The following is an 18,796-nucleotide window of genomic DNA, read 5'->3' as shown; positions in this document are numbered from 1 at the left end:
GACAGCCTCTTCAGATGCTGTATTTCCTGCTCAGCAACGTCTGAAAGGCAAAAACCCGCTGTGGGCTTTCTCCTCAGGTGAACTCCCAGGCAAACTCCGTCCTCCTGTTCGTCGCTCAGCTGGTTCGCAACTGGCTGCTTTTTATAAGGCTGGGGCAGTTGCCCCGCCCCTGCAATTAACCCCTCAAAGCCTACCTGGATCAAAGCACTCCCAATCAATCAATCAATCAATCAATCAATCAGACACACCCTCAACTGCCAAACAGTCCCTGTAACTGCATCAGTCACAAGCACATACACACAGTCAGCTGTAACTTGCACCAGTCACACAACTGGTCTCTCAGATGCTCACACCTCTAGCACAACACACACAACACAGTTCCCCTCACGTAGCACTCACCTAGGCTCCTCTCGGACAGATCCCAGGCAAATTCCCTCCTTCTGTTAGCCGCTCGTCTGTCTCTTCAGTACCTTGGACTTTGATATTCCCTTTCTTCCACCTCTCCCCATTCTAAACAGGCAGCTTTTATTTTGTCATAACCTGACACTTGAGTGCTTCACTTTGCAACCTTAATGGTCTCTTGATATTAAAAATGTACAGAATGGCTATTTTGAAATTGGTCTCACCTCCTCTACTGTAGAATTTGTGACTGATTTTATCACACACAGGTGTGTGCAGACCTCATTGCAGCATGCAGTGAAAGATTGGAAGAGATGAAAAGGATGCTGAGACAAAGAGAGGAGGAAATACAAAAGTCTGAAGATGAGCTTCTAAACATCCAAAAGAAAATGAAAGATACTGGAAAGAGCATTTTGCCGATGGAAGAATTGGAAAAGGAGAGAAATAAGCTAGAAAATGAGAAGAAAGAGCTGGAAAGGAAGAGGAATTTCTTTAAAGTAACAAGGGATGAGCTTGCAAAGGAGATGAAAGTACTTGTATTCTTCAAAAAAACTATTGAGAAACCAATTAATGATGCAAAGGTTAGCAGTGTAACGTGTCTTCTGTAAACAATTATGCTAAACTTAAAGTAAAACAAAAACTGTACATCTTGGGGGAGAGTGGTGGAGTGTTTCTGGCTGTGGAATTCAATCCCTTTGGTAATCCATAAAGGCTTGCATTTACTCAGCTTCACAGCCTGGAAAAACATATTGTTCATGGTGCATTTGCTTGAGTGGATACCATCATGGTATATATATAATAATATATATAACGTATTATAAAACCAATTGATGTGATATGTTGTTACAAATAATACATATAACTGGCGTTATAAAAGCAGGTTTTTTATGGTTTGTTACAGTGGTACAAGATGGGGGATGGGTCGTTTTATTGCAGATAGTTTAATCATGCTTGTTTACAATTATTGTTTTTAATGAGCATATTGATCATCAAAGCATGGAGGAAAAGGAGTGAATTTGACCAAGGAGACTGAAATCCCTTTGTAGTTGAGAGCTGGTCTGTACAGTTAATGGTTCAATTATATTAACAGGACATTGGCAGGGCTGAGTAGGACTATTGCACTGCCATGGCCTATGCTCATCCACTACTCTGATATCTGAGTGCACTTTACATGGTTTCAGTTGGGAGCAATTAGCGATAGCCGGTAGGTCCTGATTTCTTCTGAGATGCTCAGCATTCTCAACTCCCCTTAACTTCAGGTAGAGTTATGGGCTCTAAAGCATCCAGAAAAATACTCACTTTCTGAAAGAAAAAATTGACACCCCATGGAAGAGAATTATGCCATCATAGTAAAGGAATGTTATGCTATAGTGTGGGAAGTCAAAGAATTGAAAGCCCTACATCTTTAATAGGAAGTTCAGGGTATTGGTACATGGCATACATTTCTGGGTGAAAAGCTGGGACTGGAAGTGAGTTTGAGTCACCTGGCAGCATAACCAAGGCTCTGAGAGCCAGGGTGTGGCTGGCTGCATCTCACACAGACCTAGCCAGGAGTGACCTGCGTGCTGGAAGCTGTTTGGGAGCAGACCAGACTTGAGGCTACAGCAGCAAAGCAGTGGAAAGAGCACCCCAGGTTAGAGGGCAGGGGTAACACAGCTACTCAGTCTGGATAGTTCTTGGGTATGTCAGACGTAACTTTACGTAGTGAAGGACATTTGGATGCATGCAGATAAATGAGAGAATACAGCACAGCACATAAAATGGCACATGTACACACTGGGCTGAGTAGAGTCAGAGTCAAGTCCCTGCTTTGCCCAATTCAGAGCAGAGACTTGACCCTGGAGTCTAGTTTGCTTTCTGATGTACTCCATCCTGGAGATGAGAAAATGTTGTTGAGCCCAATACATTTCTGCAAAATATTTTCAATGGAGAAAAAGTTTCATCAATTTTTTTTCACCCAAGTATTGTATTTTAAGTTGCCAGCTATATCATGAGAGCTGCATTTGGAACTCAAGTAGTGAAGGCAAAGGGACCCCCCTACAGTGCAGGAGGGATCCTTCATGAGTAACACGCGGACTGAGTTCTCTTCTCTCTCACTCTCTCCCTTCTAGGGCATCAGAAGCACCTTGAACAGGTATGTTGCTCACTCTCACTCCCCCTCATATTTCACTACGCTGGAAGAGGCCTGGAAAGCATGTTAAAATGGCATCTGCTTAGTGCAAGTCACGGTCATGCTTCAGCTGCAAGTCTCCCTCTGAGTTTAGTCCTGGGGTTTTAGCCTTTTATGTCATACTCTGGAATTATCCATCCCACAGAAAGGATTATTAACCTGGATTTATGTTTGGAATAAATTTCATCTCCAGGAGATTGGAGGCCTCCTGATTTTGGGGATGACCTATGGGCCTTTCACTTGGTCACTGGTCACAGGTCTAACAAGATTGGTAGTTAACAAGATTTTTTACATGCTGGTGACTCTTTGGAGGTGAGTTTCGAGGAATTGGGGCATCAGTCCAGCTCCTAGAGGGCAAATGTTCACAGCACGAAGACCACCAGAAATGCTGAAAACATATTGACCATCAGAGCATGGAGGAAAAAGAGTGAATTTGACCAAGGAGACTGAAATCCCTTTGTAGCTGAGAGCTGGTCTTTACAGTTCATGGTTCAATTATATTAACAGGACATTGGCAGGGCTGAGTAGGACTATTGCACTGCCATGGCCTATGCAGTATATGGTCTGAGACAGAGATAAACTAAAGCACTGGGTCTCCTTTGTCCAGCAATTTTCACTAGCATGAAATAATAAATTATCACATGCAAAAATGTTGTTTTCTAGATGCGAGCAGGTGGAAGATCGGCAAGTGGTGGAGATTTTGCATGAAGTGGAAGAGAACCAAAGTGATTTGTACCAACATGGTATTGTTGCAGAGGAGGCTCCAAAGAAATTTAGAGGTACTGAGAGGCTGTAAAGGGCGAAAGTGAGATGTGTCTCTGTGGCTGTGGATGGAGGCAGGTTCTAGCAAATTCATTGAGAATGGTGACTGGATTGTGATGTGTGGTAGTTGTAACAATGGCAAAGTCTGCACCTGAGGGTGGAGTAGAAAAGGGCCTGCCCTGTTAGGTGACTTGACTATTTCTTTGCTTCTGTAAGACATGTTATGTGTGTATGTGTCATAATCTTCGCTGTGTTACATCAAAGCTTTTGTGTATTCATTACCTAGGTGCTTTAATAGTTAAGTGAGGGGAGTGGAGCATGATGGGGGCTGCTCAGAGCTGTGCCACAGAACTGCAGTTGTAGTAGAGATGATTTTATCCATCCACTGCTGCACATCTCTGGCAAATAAAATCTTCTCTGTCAGGAGCTGCATAGAAAGTTTTCACTGCTGTAGAAGAAAATCTGCCAGAAAAGTGTAGCTACCGACAGAAGGTTTTGTCCATACGACATAGAAGACTGAATCTGTTGGCTACCCATTGGCACTGATGTTTTCAGATATGACGAATAGCGGTTTAAAAAAGATCATAATTAAAAAATTGTATCCATTTCATCAGAGCTACTCAAGATTCATCTCTCTACTAATTTTTGTGTATCTGGACAATCTTTTTCAAAAGATAACTGACAAAGCAAGTCTAACTGCTACAAATTCTTGTCAGAGAATAAATTTCAAATCCTTCCTGTTACAAGTTTATTAAAAGCAATCAAACAAAATCCACACAGAAAATTCTAAGGGCATAAAAAGCAAACACTGTGTGGAATTTTGCACTAAAAGGCAACCCACGTTTACAGAGAAATTTATGCTCAATTTTTAAGCCCATTTTCATCAATGTTACCTTAACTATGGAGCAACAACTGGTGGTTCCATAGCACTGAGAGATGAAGAGTTGGATTTAGAGATCTATCAAATCATGATCTGGTGGGCCATGATTATGGCCTTGTCTGGCCATCTCATGTTGGCATCCCTGACTCTTACATGCATTACGGTAATGGTGTATCAAAAGTGGTTTGCTAGACAACTCTGATTAATTGTTCAGTGTTTTCATGGTCCTTCAGAGCTACACAGCATGGCCCATGTAGGCAATAATAAAATCAATATTTTATTACTTAGCTCACTTTCCCAGTGTACACAAAAGGGAGTGAGTGTGATGAAAGTAGAGTTCTGATTTCCTTCCTGAAGACACTGTCTAGCCAAGTCCTGCTGTCCTGTCTTCCCAGACTGACCTCTAACCCAACCAAACCCTGCCCTTACAGCAACGGAACCTAACTCTGTGGGTTCAGAGAGATACGTCACCTCCCTGATAGGATGAGAATTATGACAGCTCCCTCAGAGCTGGTGAGTTGTAGAAAGAAAGTATATAGAGCTTTGAATCCTCAGATCTCTAAGAATGCTAAACAAGGTGGGTAAATGTGGGGGGGAGTTAGACTTAAGTGCCCGTGATTAGTACTTGACACGTGAGAGCCCTGCATACAAAATGAACTGCTTTGATAGGAGAAACAAAGAGACACCCGCACCAGAATACCCCATAGCACAGGGTGCTCACCGGGGAGGTGGGAGACCTAGATGTTCTCTAACCACTGGGCTATTGGGTAGAAGGAGGGGGTCACCATCAGTTCCTCCAGCTCTCTTTTGGTGGTCGGGGCGTCCAGCCCAGTAGCCATGCTCACAGGGGACCTCAGAGCACAACTACTGGATCAGGCCCCGGCAGACGAGCAAGGAGGGGGAATACCTAATTTGGGAGATAGGAGGGGGAAATCTCCACTGGCCCCGGCAACACAAGCACACCCTTCTAGGCCTTGCAAGCCCTGCTGTCACTGTAAGGTTAGAAATAGGCACAATCCAGCTCTCGTACCCTTCAAGCCTCTCCCTGGAGTGTCAAAAACCTGGTCCACTGGAAACTCACAATATTCACAGATTTACTGCTCCCAGAGGAACAGTACAGCCCAGCTTACCACTTCCACCTCAGATCACCACTCTGCTTAACACGCTGCACTGAAATACAGTGTGTATGTTAATTTAACAAAGCGCAGAGATTGAATTGATAGCAAGCAGAAATATTGGAAACAAATGATTACATATCAAATAAAATCATAACATGCCTTCTAGAGCCTTGACTTTCACAGTCACTGTCACCATCCTGGTCAGGACAGGTCAATGGTGGTATATTCTTGCTGCTATAGTCTTACTATTCAAGCATGGAATTTCTATCTATAGAGATTCTATGGTAGAGATTGATACATTTAAGATTGCTACTATATTTGACTCTATGCTTTCTTTCACATATAATGCTATTCCCACACCAGCACTACCTACTCTATCAGTCTTATATATTTTGTTCCCTGGTCTTACCATGTCCCATTGATTCTCATCATTCCACCAAATTTCTGTGATGCCGATTAGATAAAATTCACACCCCTCAGTGCTGTAGTTCAGCTAACCTCACGCCCAATGCAAACGTGGCTAAGTTGACAGAACAATTCTTCCATCAACCGGGCTACCACGGCTGGGGTGGTGGGTTACCTACATCAACAGAAACACCTCTTCCATCAATATAAGAAGTGTCTTCGGTACACATAGTGCGGACATGGCCTGAGTAAACTCTACTGGCACTTTATAAAAGCAGCTGTTTGCTAAACTTCAGTAGGAGCAACTCTGTATCTAGCCACATACACATAGAATGGCTCCAAACTCTGCTGTCCTCAGACCTGTTGCCCTCTCTCCAAGTTCCATGCAAGTTGCTACATCTTTTCTTTTAACATCTATTTTGTTATTTTTGTGTCTTCTCCAGACGAGTTTCGTTCTTAGTTAGAGTCCACCATAGGTGCATGGCCCTCATCACCAGGGCCCCCACATGTGGGGCAAAAAAGGGTACATTTTACCAGGGCCAAAAGGACCTGGGGGGCCTGGCCCAGGCTTCAACCCCCATTATGTGTGTGGGAGGCGGCCGTGTTATAAGTTTGTACTGAGCCTGAAAAAACTATGCTTGGGCCGTGCTCATCACCCTAGCATTGTGGCTGGTTAGGCCTCATCTTTCTTTCTGTCCTTCTCTTTCCCTTTTTGGGGGCTGAAACTATTCACTGAATTTGAATCAAATTTGTGAATAATTTCGATGAACCCTAAAACGCATATTTCAGAGAATTTACTATTTCCTGAAAATATTTTTCCCAGCTCTGTTCAAAAGTTCTGATCTTCAAACTAGCCTCCCACTGCCTAGTGTGTTATCATCTGTTGGTAGGCGACTACTTGCTTCCACCTGGCCACTGAGCAGCGAAGGGTGTCAGGTGACTGGATGGCTCATCCAGCTCCATATCATAGGGCAGAACCCATTCTGGACATCAAACAGCGAACACTTTTGCCCTGGATAAATCAGGTTCTATGTCCTCAGTCACTGGTAATGGGCTGTGATGTCTTTTTCAATGCTCTGTTAAACGGTTTGGAATCAGTGCAGATCCTTGGCTTACCTGAAGGTTTTATAACCATTACTAGGCTGCTGATCCACTTTGTGCTAGTTTCAATGAAAGTAACTGTGCCTTTTCTTTGCAGGCCTGCTAGATCCTTCTACAGCAGTTCCACCAAGGCAACTGGAGCTCTGTTTCAGTAATCTCCTGGGCTGCATGTGGGGGTCTGTTTCTAACCTCAGCCTGCCTTGCAAGTGCCCATCTCCTTGAAATATGTCTTTATATTCTGTTACGATACTGTACAGAGCCCACAGCCACTGTTCTTCCTCCTCTCTCACCATGAGATATTCTGGTGCTGTACTGAGAATTGCCCTGCACTGCCCTGTTGCCCTGCAGTGGGTGGGACTCCTTTGTGTCAGTGTTATGGGGTGTACAGACCCCATGCTGACTTGGCAACTAAAGGGTTAATGGAAAACTGACTACCTGCTCAGCTGAGGCTGATTGATGGCCTCACAGCAGCTGTGAGGATAAAAGAGCTGTGAGGTAGGAAGGTGGGAGGAATGCCAGAAAGACAGAGGGACTAGAGAGAAGATCCCCTCAGCAGACTGGCACGAAGCTGCCAGGGAATTCAGCTTTCCAGGGAGGGAGAACCAGGGTGAGAGGCTGGGGAAAGCCTACAGAGGAGGAGAAGTGAGAAGTACCTCAAGGAGCTTCAAGAAATTGAGAAGAACTGTATCTAGCGTCTTCAAACAAAATGGCTGCTAGATGAAAGAGCTCTCTTCTATCAAATATCTGTAGGTTGTCGTTGTTCTTTTCGTGTCCCATATCAAGCCATGAAGTCCCATATCACGGCACAGTTGATAATCATATCAAGCTTTTAGATTCAAGAATGAATTCATCGACTCTTACAGGATCTTGTAAGGGCTTGACCAAGGAGTCAATTCTGAAGAGCATCACTTTCTTTACAATATTACATTCAAGACTGCAGGGGTGGCCAAACTTAGTGATCCCCCAAGACCTCTCTCCCTGCTGGGCAGAAGCCTCTAGCCCCACCACCCTGCCTCAGGGCAGAAGCTCCGAGATCCCCACCCCAGTCTGGTAGGCAGAGAATGGGAGGATCATAGGGGGCTCCATGAGCTGCACTTTAACAGTAAAAGAGCCGCATGTGGCTCATAAGCCAGTTTGGCCACCCCTGAAATCCTGATCCTGGCACAATGTGCAGAGTGGATGTATCTCGGTCCCATCTCTATAGATTTTCCTTCCTGCTGTATGCCCTGTCTGCATTCTCATGATAATGGATGTTATTTTCAGAGATGTTTTGATATCCGAGGATCTTTTATCTTTTGGATAAAAGGATCTTTCATTTTAGCTAATATTTTCCTTGATAGGGCATCAATGATTGTCATTGGAATCTGAGTTTCTGACCTTCCAGTTTTGGCCAGTTATCAGCTATCTCACTCCCTTCTATGCCAACATGTGATGGAATCCATTGCAAAGACAATTTATTGCCTGTCTCTCTGATCCTCCAAACCTCTTTATGAATTGAACTGATTTCTTCTAAAGAAACCGAGGATTGACACCTGTCAACAAACATCACAACATTGGCACATATTTCCACTCTTTTTATTTCTTGCAGTACAGTGCATACTTTGTCTATTAGGGCCCTGGATGAAGACACCCAAAAAAACATTGTTAAAGGATTTATCTGATGAACCATCAATGTACACATGAATCTGTTTGTCTTGTGACTGATACTGTTTGATGGGTTTCTCTACAATTTTCCTTAGTGTGAACAAATCTGAGTGTTTTTTTGAGCAAGGTTCCCAAAGGGAGAGATGTTTACTAAAGAAAATAGATTCATGTGGAGGAATTACAAGCTTCTTCACACACTAACATCATCATGTGCTTCTGTTTCCTAACATCATCAAGTGCTTCTGTTTCTTCAGAAGCGTTTGGGCACCTTTGGATACAAAATGACCATTTCAGCCTTGATTTGGTTTTCCAGTTTCTGAACAGACCTTAACAGTGATGATATTCAGGCAGAAAATGAGATGATTTCCATACCAAAATAGCTGTTCTTCTCTATTATGCTCAAGAGGTTGAATATCAAAGTATTGTTCACAAATTGCTGCGGATCTTATACCTCCTATTAGTGTGTGAACTGCAAATGATAATGTTGATCTTCGCAAGATTTCTGAGGGCAGTATGTGACCACATAGATAAGGCTTATTCAATTATTGAATGAAAAATCAAGCAGTAAAAAAAGTCTTCAGTGTCCTAACTTGTAAACCCCAGTTGGCACCCACAATACATCATCGAAGATCCAATCTCTTCTTTGCTTTGGCTCCCGACTTTTTGACTTGTGGTCCAAACTTTAGTTCAGTATCCAAGGTGACTCAAAGATATACCAGGTTTCTCTCAATGGCAATACCTTCTACATCCAGTGTGAATATTGGACAGAAGTAGAATCTCCTACAGTTTTGGTAAAGTAGGTGGACTTTGTTTTTGCTGCATTCATCTGGAACTTATGTTCTATTGGCCATCTAGTTACAATTTCCAAATCCTCATTCAATTAATTCTTCATACGTCTTTTGTCAAGACCCACGGTATGAAGTGAAATATCTGCATAGGTGTATACAAATTATTTCAAGAAGCCTGACAATCCAGAGGAGACCATCAAGAAAACAAGAGGACTTAAAACTGAGCCCAGAGGAAATCCTAGACTGAGAGGCCTTACCTTTGAAAGAGTGCCATTAGTCTTACTGTTATTTTCCTATATAGTAGGAAACCTCCTATCCAGAGTTACCTTTTACCACAGATTCCCACTGAGTTCCACTAACAGCCTATCATGACAGACCCTATCAGATGCTGCTCTGAGTTTAAAAAAAGACTCCTGTTAATGACGGTGGGGCGGGGGAGGGAGGGGGGGGCATCCGCAGGAAGCCATTGAAAAGAGGCTGACAGAAGGCCACCAGTAGGTCTGTCATTAAATGCAAAGCCCTGTAAGACATTTGGGTAGATTTTATCCTTTTATAGAAGACCCTATAGAAACCTTGACTGTACATTCTTTTCATTATATTGCGAAGGTGAATGGTTAAACATATAAGCCAATAGCTGCCTAGAAAAGAGATATCCTTGACAGTCTGAAGAGGAACAATAACTACCGATTTCCACCAGTTAGGTACCTTCCTTTTTATCCTTGATTAATTTATGATGTCTAACAATCTGGCTCTAGCCTTCTTCCCAAAGTGCTTTAGCATATGGCCATAGATATGTTCCCGCCCAGGGGATCTGCTTGGTTCAAGCTTCTCTATTGCATTTTCAATTTCAATGTCTGAGAAAGATCTTTCTGAAGCCATGGTACTCAGATCTAGGCTATGTCTTCACTGACGGCAGCAAATTTCCCACCATCAGATCGACTTCTCTGGATCGACTGAGCGGTCAGTGAAGACCCGCTCAGTCAGTCCAGAAATTGACGTATTAAGACCACCTTCTCAAGTGGCATAGCGCTGCGTTGACGGGAACGTGGCTCCCGTCGGCATAGTGCAGTGAAGACAGCACGCAGAACAGAAGCAGAGAAGTCTCCGAGGTAGGTGAAGACAAACCCCATATGCAAGTTTTTAAATGATCTTTGTCTTTCCTCCTGAATAGTCCATCTTGCATGTTTTTTTTGCAATGGCTTTTTCCTCATCATCATATATGAGCCTCCTCATCTTGACATAATGATCAAACAGCATACTTACAGACTTTGTCATCTAATGCCTCTATGCCTCTGCTTTTCACAATATTGGTGTTATTTATATTTCCTCTCAATTTGCTTCAGTATGATCCATAAATCTTTTCCTCTGTGAGGATCCAGTCTTAGTAAATTAAACTGGCTCTTTGCTAAGGCAACTATTTACAGAGCTGCAGCAATTGCAGCTTAGCATTCCAGCCATGTCCACATAGACTGACCTCCTGGTGCCTCCTCCATATTCTTCCCTCCTGCAACCTGTACGCCTCCCTCTAAGTTCAATGCTGATTACTACAATTTCTAGTCATCATTCAGCCTTTGTAAAATTTGTTGTCCTATCTCTTGGGTAGAATGTACTGCTACTGTGGGCCAGGATGAGTGACTGCTGATTGCATATTCATCCTCACTTCCTTCCCAATGTGATGTACTGAGAACAAAGCTGGGAGCATGGAAATTATCAGATGGAACAGAAAATAGGGGAGGTGGGAGAAGGAAGAATTTGCTCACTTCCTGAAGGAGTGCATCTGAGCAGAGCTGGATGAATAATTCATTTTTTGGTTTGGTGGCAGTTCTAAAAAAAGTTACAAAATAAAATTTGGTTTGAATTCAAACAAATCTAATATTTTTTTTACATTTCTGTTGAGTCAAAAAAGTAAATTTGGAACCTGTTTTAGAGCAGGAATTCAAACCTAGCTCTCCCGCAGCCACTGGGCTACATATTATGGGAGGACCGGGAGAGTGAACAGCAGCAGCACCACCTCCTCCTTCTCCTCTTGCCATTTTATGAATGGCTGAAACGACTCATGTCAAATTTGTAATTACTTTCTGGCTGACTGAAACTGCGTTCTTTGTTGACTACACGACCTGTCTGAAAGAATTTTCCCAGCTCTACTGAAGTGCTATATTTCAGCTAGAGTGACTGAGAGTGTGACAGTCGGGTCAGCTCTGTGACAGTTGCTCCAAGTGATGTTTCGGTATTGCAGTTATACAGCCCTTCTAAGTGGCTGTCACTTAAAAGGAACATGCAGGCCTCCATGATTTTTCTTCAGTAATTATAGTTCCCTTCACATTATAGCCCTAATACCAAAATAACAATTATATGTGTTAACTTCTTCAGTTTGACAAACTGTTCATGTTGTATCCCCTTTATACAGAGAGACCAAAAGCCTGTCAGTACATCGAGTCAAAGCTAAAAATGGAGAAATACAGAAGAAGGAAACTAACGCTGAGTGATGTGCTGGAAATCTCCCCAGAAAGTCTAAACAACCGGCCTCCTCAGACAATAGCACATTTACCATGGTGTTTCCTGCAGAAGCTCTTGGCTCTGAATCAGACGGCAAGAAGCACAAACCTTAAGCACCGGGCACTCGATGATCAAATACTAAGTGTGGACAACGAGGAGCTGGATAGTCAAGAAGATATTATTTTATTCAGTGACACTGACACCAGTGATTCTCTGAACCCCCTGGATGTTCTCTGCGCTGTTCTGCTTTGCTCAGACAGTTTCCTACAGCAGGAGATCCTGTCCAAAATGTCCATGTGCCAGTTTGCCCTCCCTCTGCTGCTACCCGCCCTCGACACCCCCAAGTGCACCCTAATGTTGTGGGCCATGAGGGACATTGTGAAGAAGTGGAGGCCGCACTCTCTGGTAGAGAGCAGGGGGTTCAGAGAGGAGAGCCTGGTGCTCACGGCAATGCCAACCGTTTCCTTTGTGCGGCTGGGGAGCTGCAGCTTCTCCAAGTCCCAACTACTCAATGAGCTTCTCAGCCCCTCCCATCAGCACCACAATTTCTTCATCCATCGGGACATGGAGTCTGGGAATGTCCCTCGGGAAATCGCAGATGGGCTGGTTGAGGTTTCCTGGTATTTCCCTGGTGGGAGGGAGGGCTCAGATCTTTTCCCAGAGCCCATTGCGGTTACAAACCTGCACGGAGACATTGAGTCGCACTGGCTGCAGTTTAGTTTTTTAACAGAGGTCTCCTCAGCAGTGTTCATAGTTACTGAGAGCATCAGTGAGAGACAATATGCACTGTTATCATCTCTGCAGGGATCAGCCACTAAATACTACTTCATCTTCAATAATCAGGCTGAGAAAGCCAAGGAAACGCTAGGATTTCTGAATAAGTTAGTCCCAGTGCTGAAATTGAACAAATCACATGTGCTGCAGAAAGGAAGCACCACAAATAAGGCAACATTTGTAAAATATCTGCAGTCTGCAGTAGCAGCCATGATGAAGTCTTCTCCCAAGGGAATGAATATAGAAGCCATGGCTGTATCAGCGCGTGAATTAGGCATTCAGATAGATGAGGATGGTGAGGAATGTCAGTGTGCAAGTAAATATGCAAAGGAAATCACTGAAGAAATAGAAGATGTGGCACAGTACAAGAGCAAAAATATGAGACTCCAAGGCGAGCCATGGAATAAGTTGGCTAAAGTGGAAAAAGAAATCTGCCAATTGAGAAGACAAGGAGAGATTCTTATTGAGAATTACAAATCTCAGCTGAAAAAGGAATTATTAGAGTTACGTGATCAGCAGAGTAAACATGACCTTACTAATGGTTTGAGTAAATTTGTTACTGGAATAGGACAACTGTCTCCCAGGGGGAAACATTACTTCCTGAAATGGATGAAGTTTTGCCTGGATCACATAGCTCGGGAGAATCTTTCTAAACTACGGGATGAATATAAAGAGAAATGCAAAAACTCAAAAAATGACCCGAAAATGTTTGCAGAACATGATAAACAAATCTCTGGCAGTTCCTTAGGGGTGGAGCATTTCATGCGTGAGTTGGGGCAGTTTTATGAGGCTGAATACTCAATGGCTAAAGAAGGTAAAATAGCAGAAAACAAAAGGCAATTCATCCATTTCCCAGACATAGCAGCTGACCTGATGCTGGAAGGTTTTCCCCTCGAGCTGATCGATGGAGATGTATCCAGCATCCCACTGCAGTGGGTGACAGATGTTCTGACTCAGCTCCATGACAAGCTGGGGGGAAGGTCCAAAATGCTGGTTCTAACCGTGCTGGGAGTGCAGAGCACTGGGAAATCCACCCTGCTCAACACCATGTTTGGCCTGCAGTTTGCAGTGAGCAGCGGCCGATGTACACGAGGGGCCTTCATGTCACTCATTAAAGTGGCAGAGAAATTTCAGCAGGAGCTGGGCTGTGATTTCCTTCTGGTGATAGACACAGAAGGCCTGAAAGCCCCTGAATTGGCCAAGCTAGAGGATAGTTATCAACACGACAATGAGCTGGCCACACTTGTGGTTGGACTGAGTGACATAACCATCGTTAACATGGCCATGGAGAACGCCACCGAAATGAAGGATGTCTTGCAAATTGTTTCCCATGCCTTTCTCAGAATGAAGGAAATTGGGCACAAACCCAACTGCCAGTTTGTGCATCAAAACGTCAGTGATGTGTCTGCACATGACCAAAACATGCGGGACAGGAAACACCTCCTGGAGCAGCTGGATGAAATGACCAAAGCTGCAGCAAAGATGGAAAAGAAATGCAGGGAGATGAAATTTTCTGATATTATGGATTATGATCTGGAAAAACACAACTGGTACATTCCTGGTCTGTGGCATGGAGTCCCTCCCATGGCTCCAGTAAACATGGGATACAGTGAAAAGGTTTATGAATTAAAAAAATATTTGTTTGAATTTTTGAAGGGCTGTTCACAAAGGAGATCCCCCAAGGACATTCCTCAGTTTATCGAATGGGTGAGGAGCCTGTGGAATGCTGTAAAACATGAGAACTTCATCTTCAGCTTTAGAAACAGCCTCGTCGCTGAAGCCTATAACCAGCTGTCTGTGAAGTATGCAGAGTGGGAATGGGATTTTCGCAAGATGATGCATCTTTGGGTATCTAAAAAGGAAACTTTCATCATGAATCAATCACCAGATAAAGTAGACACCAATGTTTTAACCAAACTAAAGACTGAAGAACAGGAAAAACTGAGGCTAGAGGAACAGAAGATTTTGGCTCATTTAAAACAATATTTTGAAAGTGGAGCAGTAAATCTGCACCTGATAGAAAAGTACAAAGAAGATTTTAGGAGAAGTGCAAATGGTCTGAGGAATGAACTGGAGAGCTATTCATTCAGTAAGTTGCAAGAAGTGATTAAAATTAGAAAAAGCCGACATAAAACAGATGCTATATTGTCAGACTACAAGAGAAAAATTGAAGAGAAAGTTGACAGGCTTCTGAACCATTGCAGGAAAAGCAAATGCAAACTAAATAATGATGAGCAGGAGAAAGAATTTGGCAACATGTGGACAGAAACATTGTCAGAACTATCACTCATTCCTTTACCGAAATGCAACATAGGCAAAGATATGGAGTTCCATCTGAGAAAAGACCTAGAGAAAAGGGGGAGTGCAGCATGGCAGATGTTAGAGAGTGCCACAAGCTTGCCTACTTATAAAACACAAAATTTCAAAATGAAAGAGGAATACTTTGACTTAAAAGTGATCAGAGGTTTCAGAATATCAATGTCAGGGATGAAAGAATACTTTACACACGAATGCTGGAATAAAGCAGAGGCTCTAGCTATGGCCTTAATACAAGACTGTAATAATTACACCAAAGGGAAGGTAAATTGCAAAGCAGATTACGATGAAACTTATAGCAGAGAGTTGTTGTGGATTATTAATGAGCAGCTTCAGCAGGCTAAAGTTGAAAAGCTTCACACGACCCCTTGCTTTGAAGTTGACCTGAAGCTTCACATTTTGGGAGATGCAGCTCGTGCATTTCAGAAGATGCATGAAGATTTTATCAAGGAAATTGATCCTCTGCAACGTCTGGAGAAACTGAAACCTCAGTATCTCTCCACATTCAAAGCTGTTTACTCAGAGAAGGATGAATGTCAGAACAAGGCGTGGAATTTCTGTGATCAGTGTCTGCGACCAGCCCTGGTGGACCATGTGAACAAGAGACTCGGGACAGAAATTGTGGATGACTTTCTCATGAGTGAACGGTCTATTGAGTACAGCAGCAGGAAGTTTTTCCAATTCTTTGTTCTGGAGCAGCTGTTGGAAGAAAATGACTTTAACAATTATGTGCAATACACAAGAAATTATGTGAATTTTATCAAAACCCGGATACAGAGACATTTGTTAACACACTACAGACAGAAAGCAAGTTTGGGAGATTTGGAGAAAAACATTTTATCCTCAATAATTAAGAAACTCAGTAAGGTTTTGAAAGAATCCAAAGGTGAGAAAACTAAAACAGTCCCTTCCTTTCTTGACAACTTGTGTGAAATGCTGCAGCAGGACCTTGTCATTCCCAAGGACAGCTTAGAAGTGATACTGTTTAAAAACACAGCAAGTGCAGACCAATTTTCAGTTTTTATACTTAATTTTATTCCTGATCTGGAAAAACAAGTTTTATCTAGTTTTGAAAAAATGGAAATTGAATCAAAACTCTCAGAACTTAAAGTGAAGCCCCAGGATGAAATGTTCAAGCGAGTGTTTGGCTGTGGGAAGCAGTGTCCTTTCTGTAAAGTCCCCTGTGAAGCAGGAACCTCTGTTCATGAGCAGCATTCTGCCTCTGTGCATCGACCTAAGGGATTAGGGACATGGCGCTGGATAGAAACAAAGAAACTTTGCTATGATATATGCTCCTCTTCTGTGGCTTCCAATAACACATTCAGATGTCAAGAAACAAAATGGGAATTTCATCCTTATAAAGATTATCGCAAATTTTTTCCAGACTGGTGCATCCAGCCAGATGACAGCATCAAGGCTTCTGATTACTGGAAATTTGTTTTCAAGGAATTCAATGAAGATTTTGCTAAGGAGTTTCAGGCTCTCCCAGCCGATCTCCCTGAGGACTGGCATAAAATAACCAAAGAGCAGGCACTGGAGAGCCTAAAGGAAGCCTTTGCATTGAAGCCACAAACAGGCTGAGAAACTCTATTGTGAGCAGAAAGTTACAGAAGTTAATTTTCTTTTAATGTGGTCTGAGGAAAAAATCCCTTATCTTCTAAATATGTAATTTTGTTTCTCCAAGAACATCAGGCACAGTTTGCGGCTTCCAAACAGATAAAGACACAATGCTTCTTCACATTTCACGTCGCATAACAATTCAGGGCACAATTAAAGCTGAGGGAAAGACCCAAACGTGCAGGTTCTGCATCTTTGTCTTAAGAAGCAAATGATCAAAACCCTAAATCTGTCCTGGCTAGTGCATATTCCTGGTACCATCCAGTGACCGGCAAACCTCTCCCAGATGAGTGTTCCCTCCAAAGAGCCCCTGAATACCAACCCTGCATGTATGCTACTTAAAATATCACTAACCTCTGCTTTCCTGGGTAATCTGACACCAAACAGCCAGCCCTGGTGCTCACTTTCCCTGGGGAAATGCATGGGAGGGGGAAAGTACTTCAGAAACACTGAGGTGAGAGGTTTGCAGCAGGAGGGGATGCAAGCAGGAAACACGACAGACTCTGAGACTTGAAGGAAAACCCACCCCCATCACCGGGAATGACCTTTCCCTCTGCTCTGCTCTCTGCCCCACACACCTCTCCCACCCATGGCAGTAAGGCTGAAAAGCCCTGATGCTATTGGTGATTCCCCTTGTGGTTGCCTGCTACCCCTCTGCATCAAGGGTGCTGTGGGGAGCAGCCAAGGAGGGCAGTTAGTGCTGCTAAGAAATCTATGGTCCCAGATTTAATGTGACATACTGCCGATTTGCCTGATACCTGCCTGTTTTTCCACCCCTCTACATGCATGGCATGGTTTGGCCCAGCTCCATCCTTAACATCCATAAGGATCCTTCGGGATGAAAGTGGCTATAAAGGTGTGAATGAATATTACAGTGATTCCTGTTGCTTTCAAACATGATATTAAAATTGCTTTAGAGGAGCTGTGACAGCCAAAGTATAGCTTGTCTGCCATGTCTTTCCCCCGCTGAATAAACACTGCTGATTTGAGGATTTACTGTCCTAGGAGTTTTGCCTGATCTCGTTTGCTTGTTCTCCCGATATTGTATAAGCCCCAGTTCAGGCCAACAAGGATTTTATCTCAAACACTCACTAAACATGATCATTGGAAGACGGGTTGACCAAGGATAGCAATGTCCATACATTCTCTCTCAGACGCTGGTGTTTAACAAGGAGACTGTGTACTCCATGCCCCTGTTCAGGTCTGTGACAAGATCTATGGGTCTGCTTTTGTGAGGGTGATAAAATGGGCAACCTGTCCCAATGGTTCTAGCGGAGTGGGATTTCAGGGAAAATAAAGAAAGTTCCTCTAGAACAGAGACCCATCCTAGGCACGGATACCTTCTTCCTTGAGACCTGCTGAATCTCAGAGACTTCCTGGGAGTGTAAAGCTGAGAGAAAAATGGACAGCCTGTAATCTGAAAGGAGGTGTTATGCTATACTGTAGGTAATAGATCCATACCCTGTAGCACACGCTTTTGCTCCCTGGCACAATGTTCTGCAGTATATAAATAGATGTTTGTGTGAGGGTGGTGGGTGTTATTTAGTGACATTTATCTCTGCTTTATTGTATTTTTCAGTAAAATCTGTTTATGTTTATGACAATCCAACACTGATGGGGAGAGCTAGTCTGGAGAAAACACGAGGTCTGAGTTACGAATGGGATAACGACTCAGACGCTGAATCAAAGGGTTCCCCTCTCCAGACTGCGCCAAAGGGGACCAGGGCCTGAGCTAGAGTGGATCCAGGATTTCTGAGTGCCCTGAGGTGTGCTAGGCCTCGTTACAGGAAGTGAATGACCAGTGGATAGCTTTGTAATTTGATTTGATAGTGCAATGTATTTGTGTGCTGTGTGTTGTAATAGGTAACAGATGTGTTCTCCAGTCATGTGTGGCAGGCAATCAATGGACATTCTTTTACCTTCACATTTATGCTTCATAAAATAAAATTCTAAAATGCCATGTCTGTCTGATGTTGATTTATTTTGTGTATAAATTATCAAGAATTTTCAAAGAAAATGAAACAAGAGAAATGGTTTACAGGAGAAAGAGAAAAGAGGGTTTGGGAGAAGAGCATCCTGAGTACAAGCGACTCCCTCCCACACTGAGAAGATGGCATCTCTCCACTTCTCACTCAGGCCTATTCTGAATTCTCTTTTGTTCTCTGGCTTCCTAGGGTCACAATCTGCTCTCCTTTCAGGCTTTTTCTGCTCTCTAGTGGGAAACAATTTATTTCTTTTACAAGAAAAAGGTGAAATGGCTCCCAGGATGGGATACAAATGTGATGGAAAGATCACTTCCACGCTACAAATAGAAAATAATGTTGGC

General features: G+C 43.2%; 1 protein-coding gene across 1 annotated transcript; it reads left to right on the top strand.

Annotated features, from left to right (window-relative positions):
• Positions 1–769: 769 nt before the first annotated feature.
• Positions 770–18,430, top strand: LOC137150669 (interferon-induced very large GTPase 1-like). Its single transcript, XM_067544650.1, has 4 exons — positions 770–980; positions 2,511–2,533; positions 3,233–3,348; positions 11,675–18,430. Exons 1-4 carry the CDS (start codon positions 789–791, stop codon positions 16,432–16,434), a joined length of 5,091 nt encoding a protein of 1,696 aa, XP_067400751.1. The 5' UTR covers positions 770–788; the 3' UTR covers positions 16,435–18,430.
• The last annotated feature ends 366 nt before the right edge of the window (positions 18,431–18,796 follow it).

Source organism: Emydura macquarii, unplaced genomic scaffold, assembly GCF_026122565.2.
Source record: "Emydura macquarii macquarii isolate MOO-44397 ecotype Brisbane River unplaced genomic scaffold, CSIRO-AGI_Emac_v2 contig_1003, whole genome shotgun sequence".
NCBI classification, from domain to species: Eukaryota; Metazoa; Chordata; order Testudines; family Chelidae; genus Emydura; species Emydura macquarii.
This window is presented reverse-complemented; position numbering and strand designations above follow the sequence as displayed.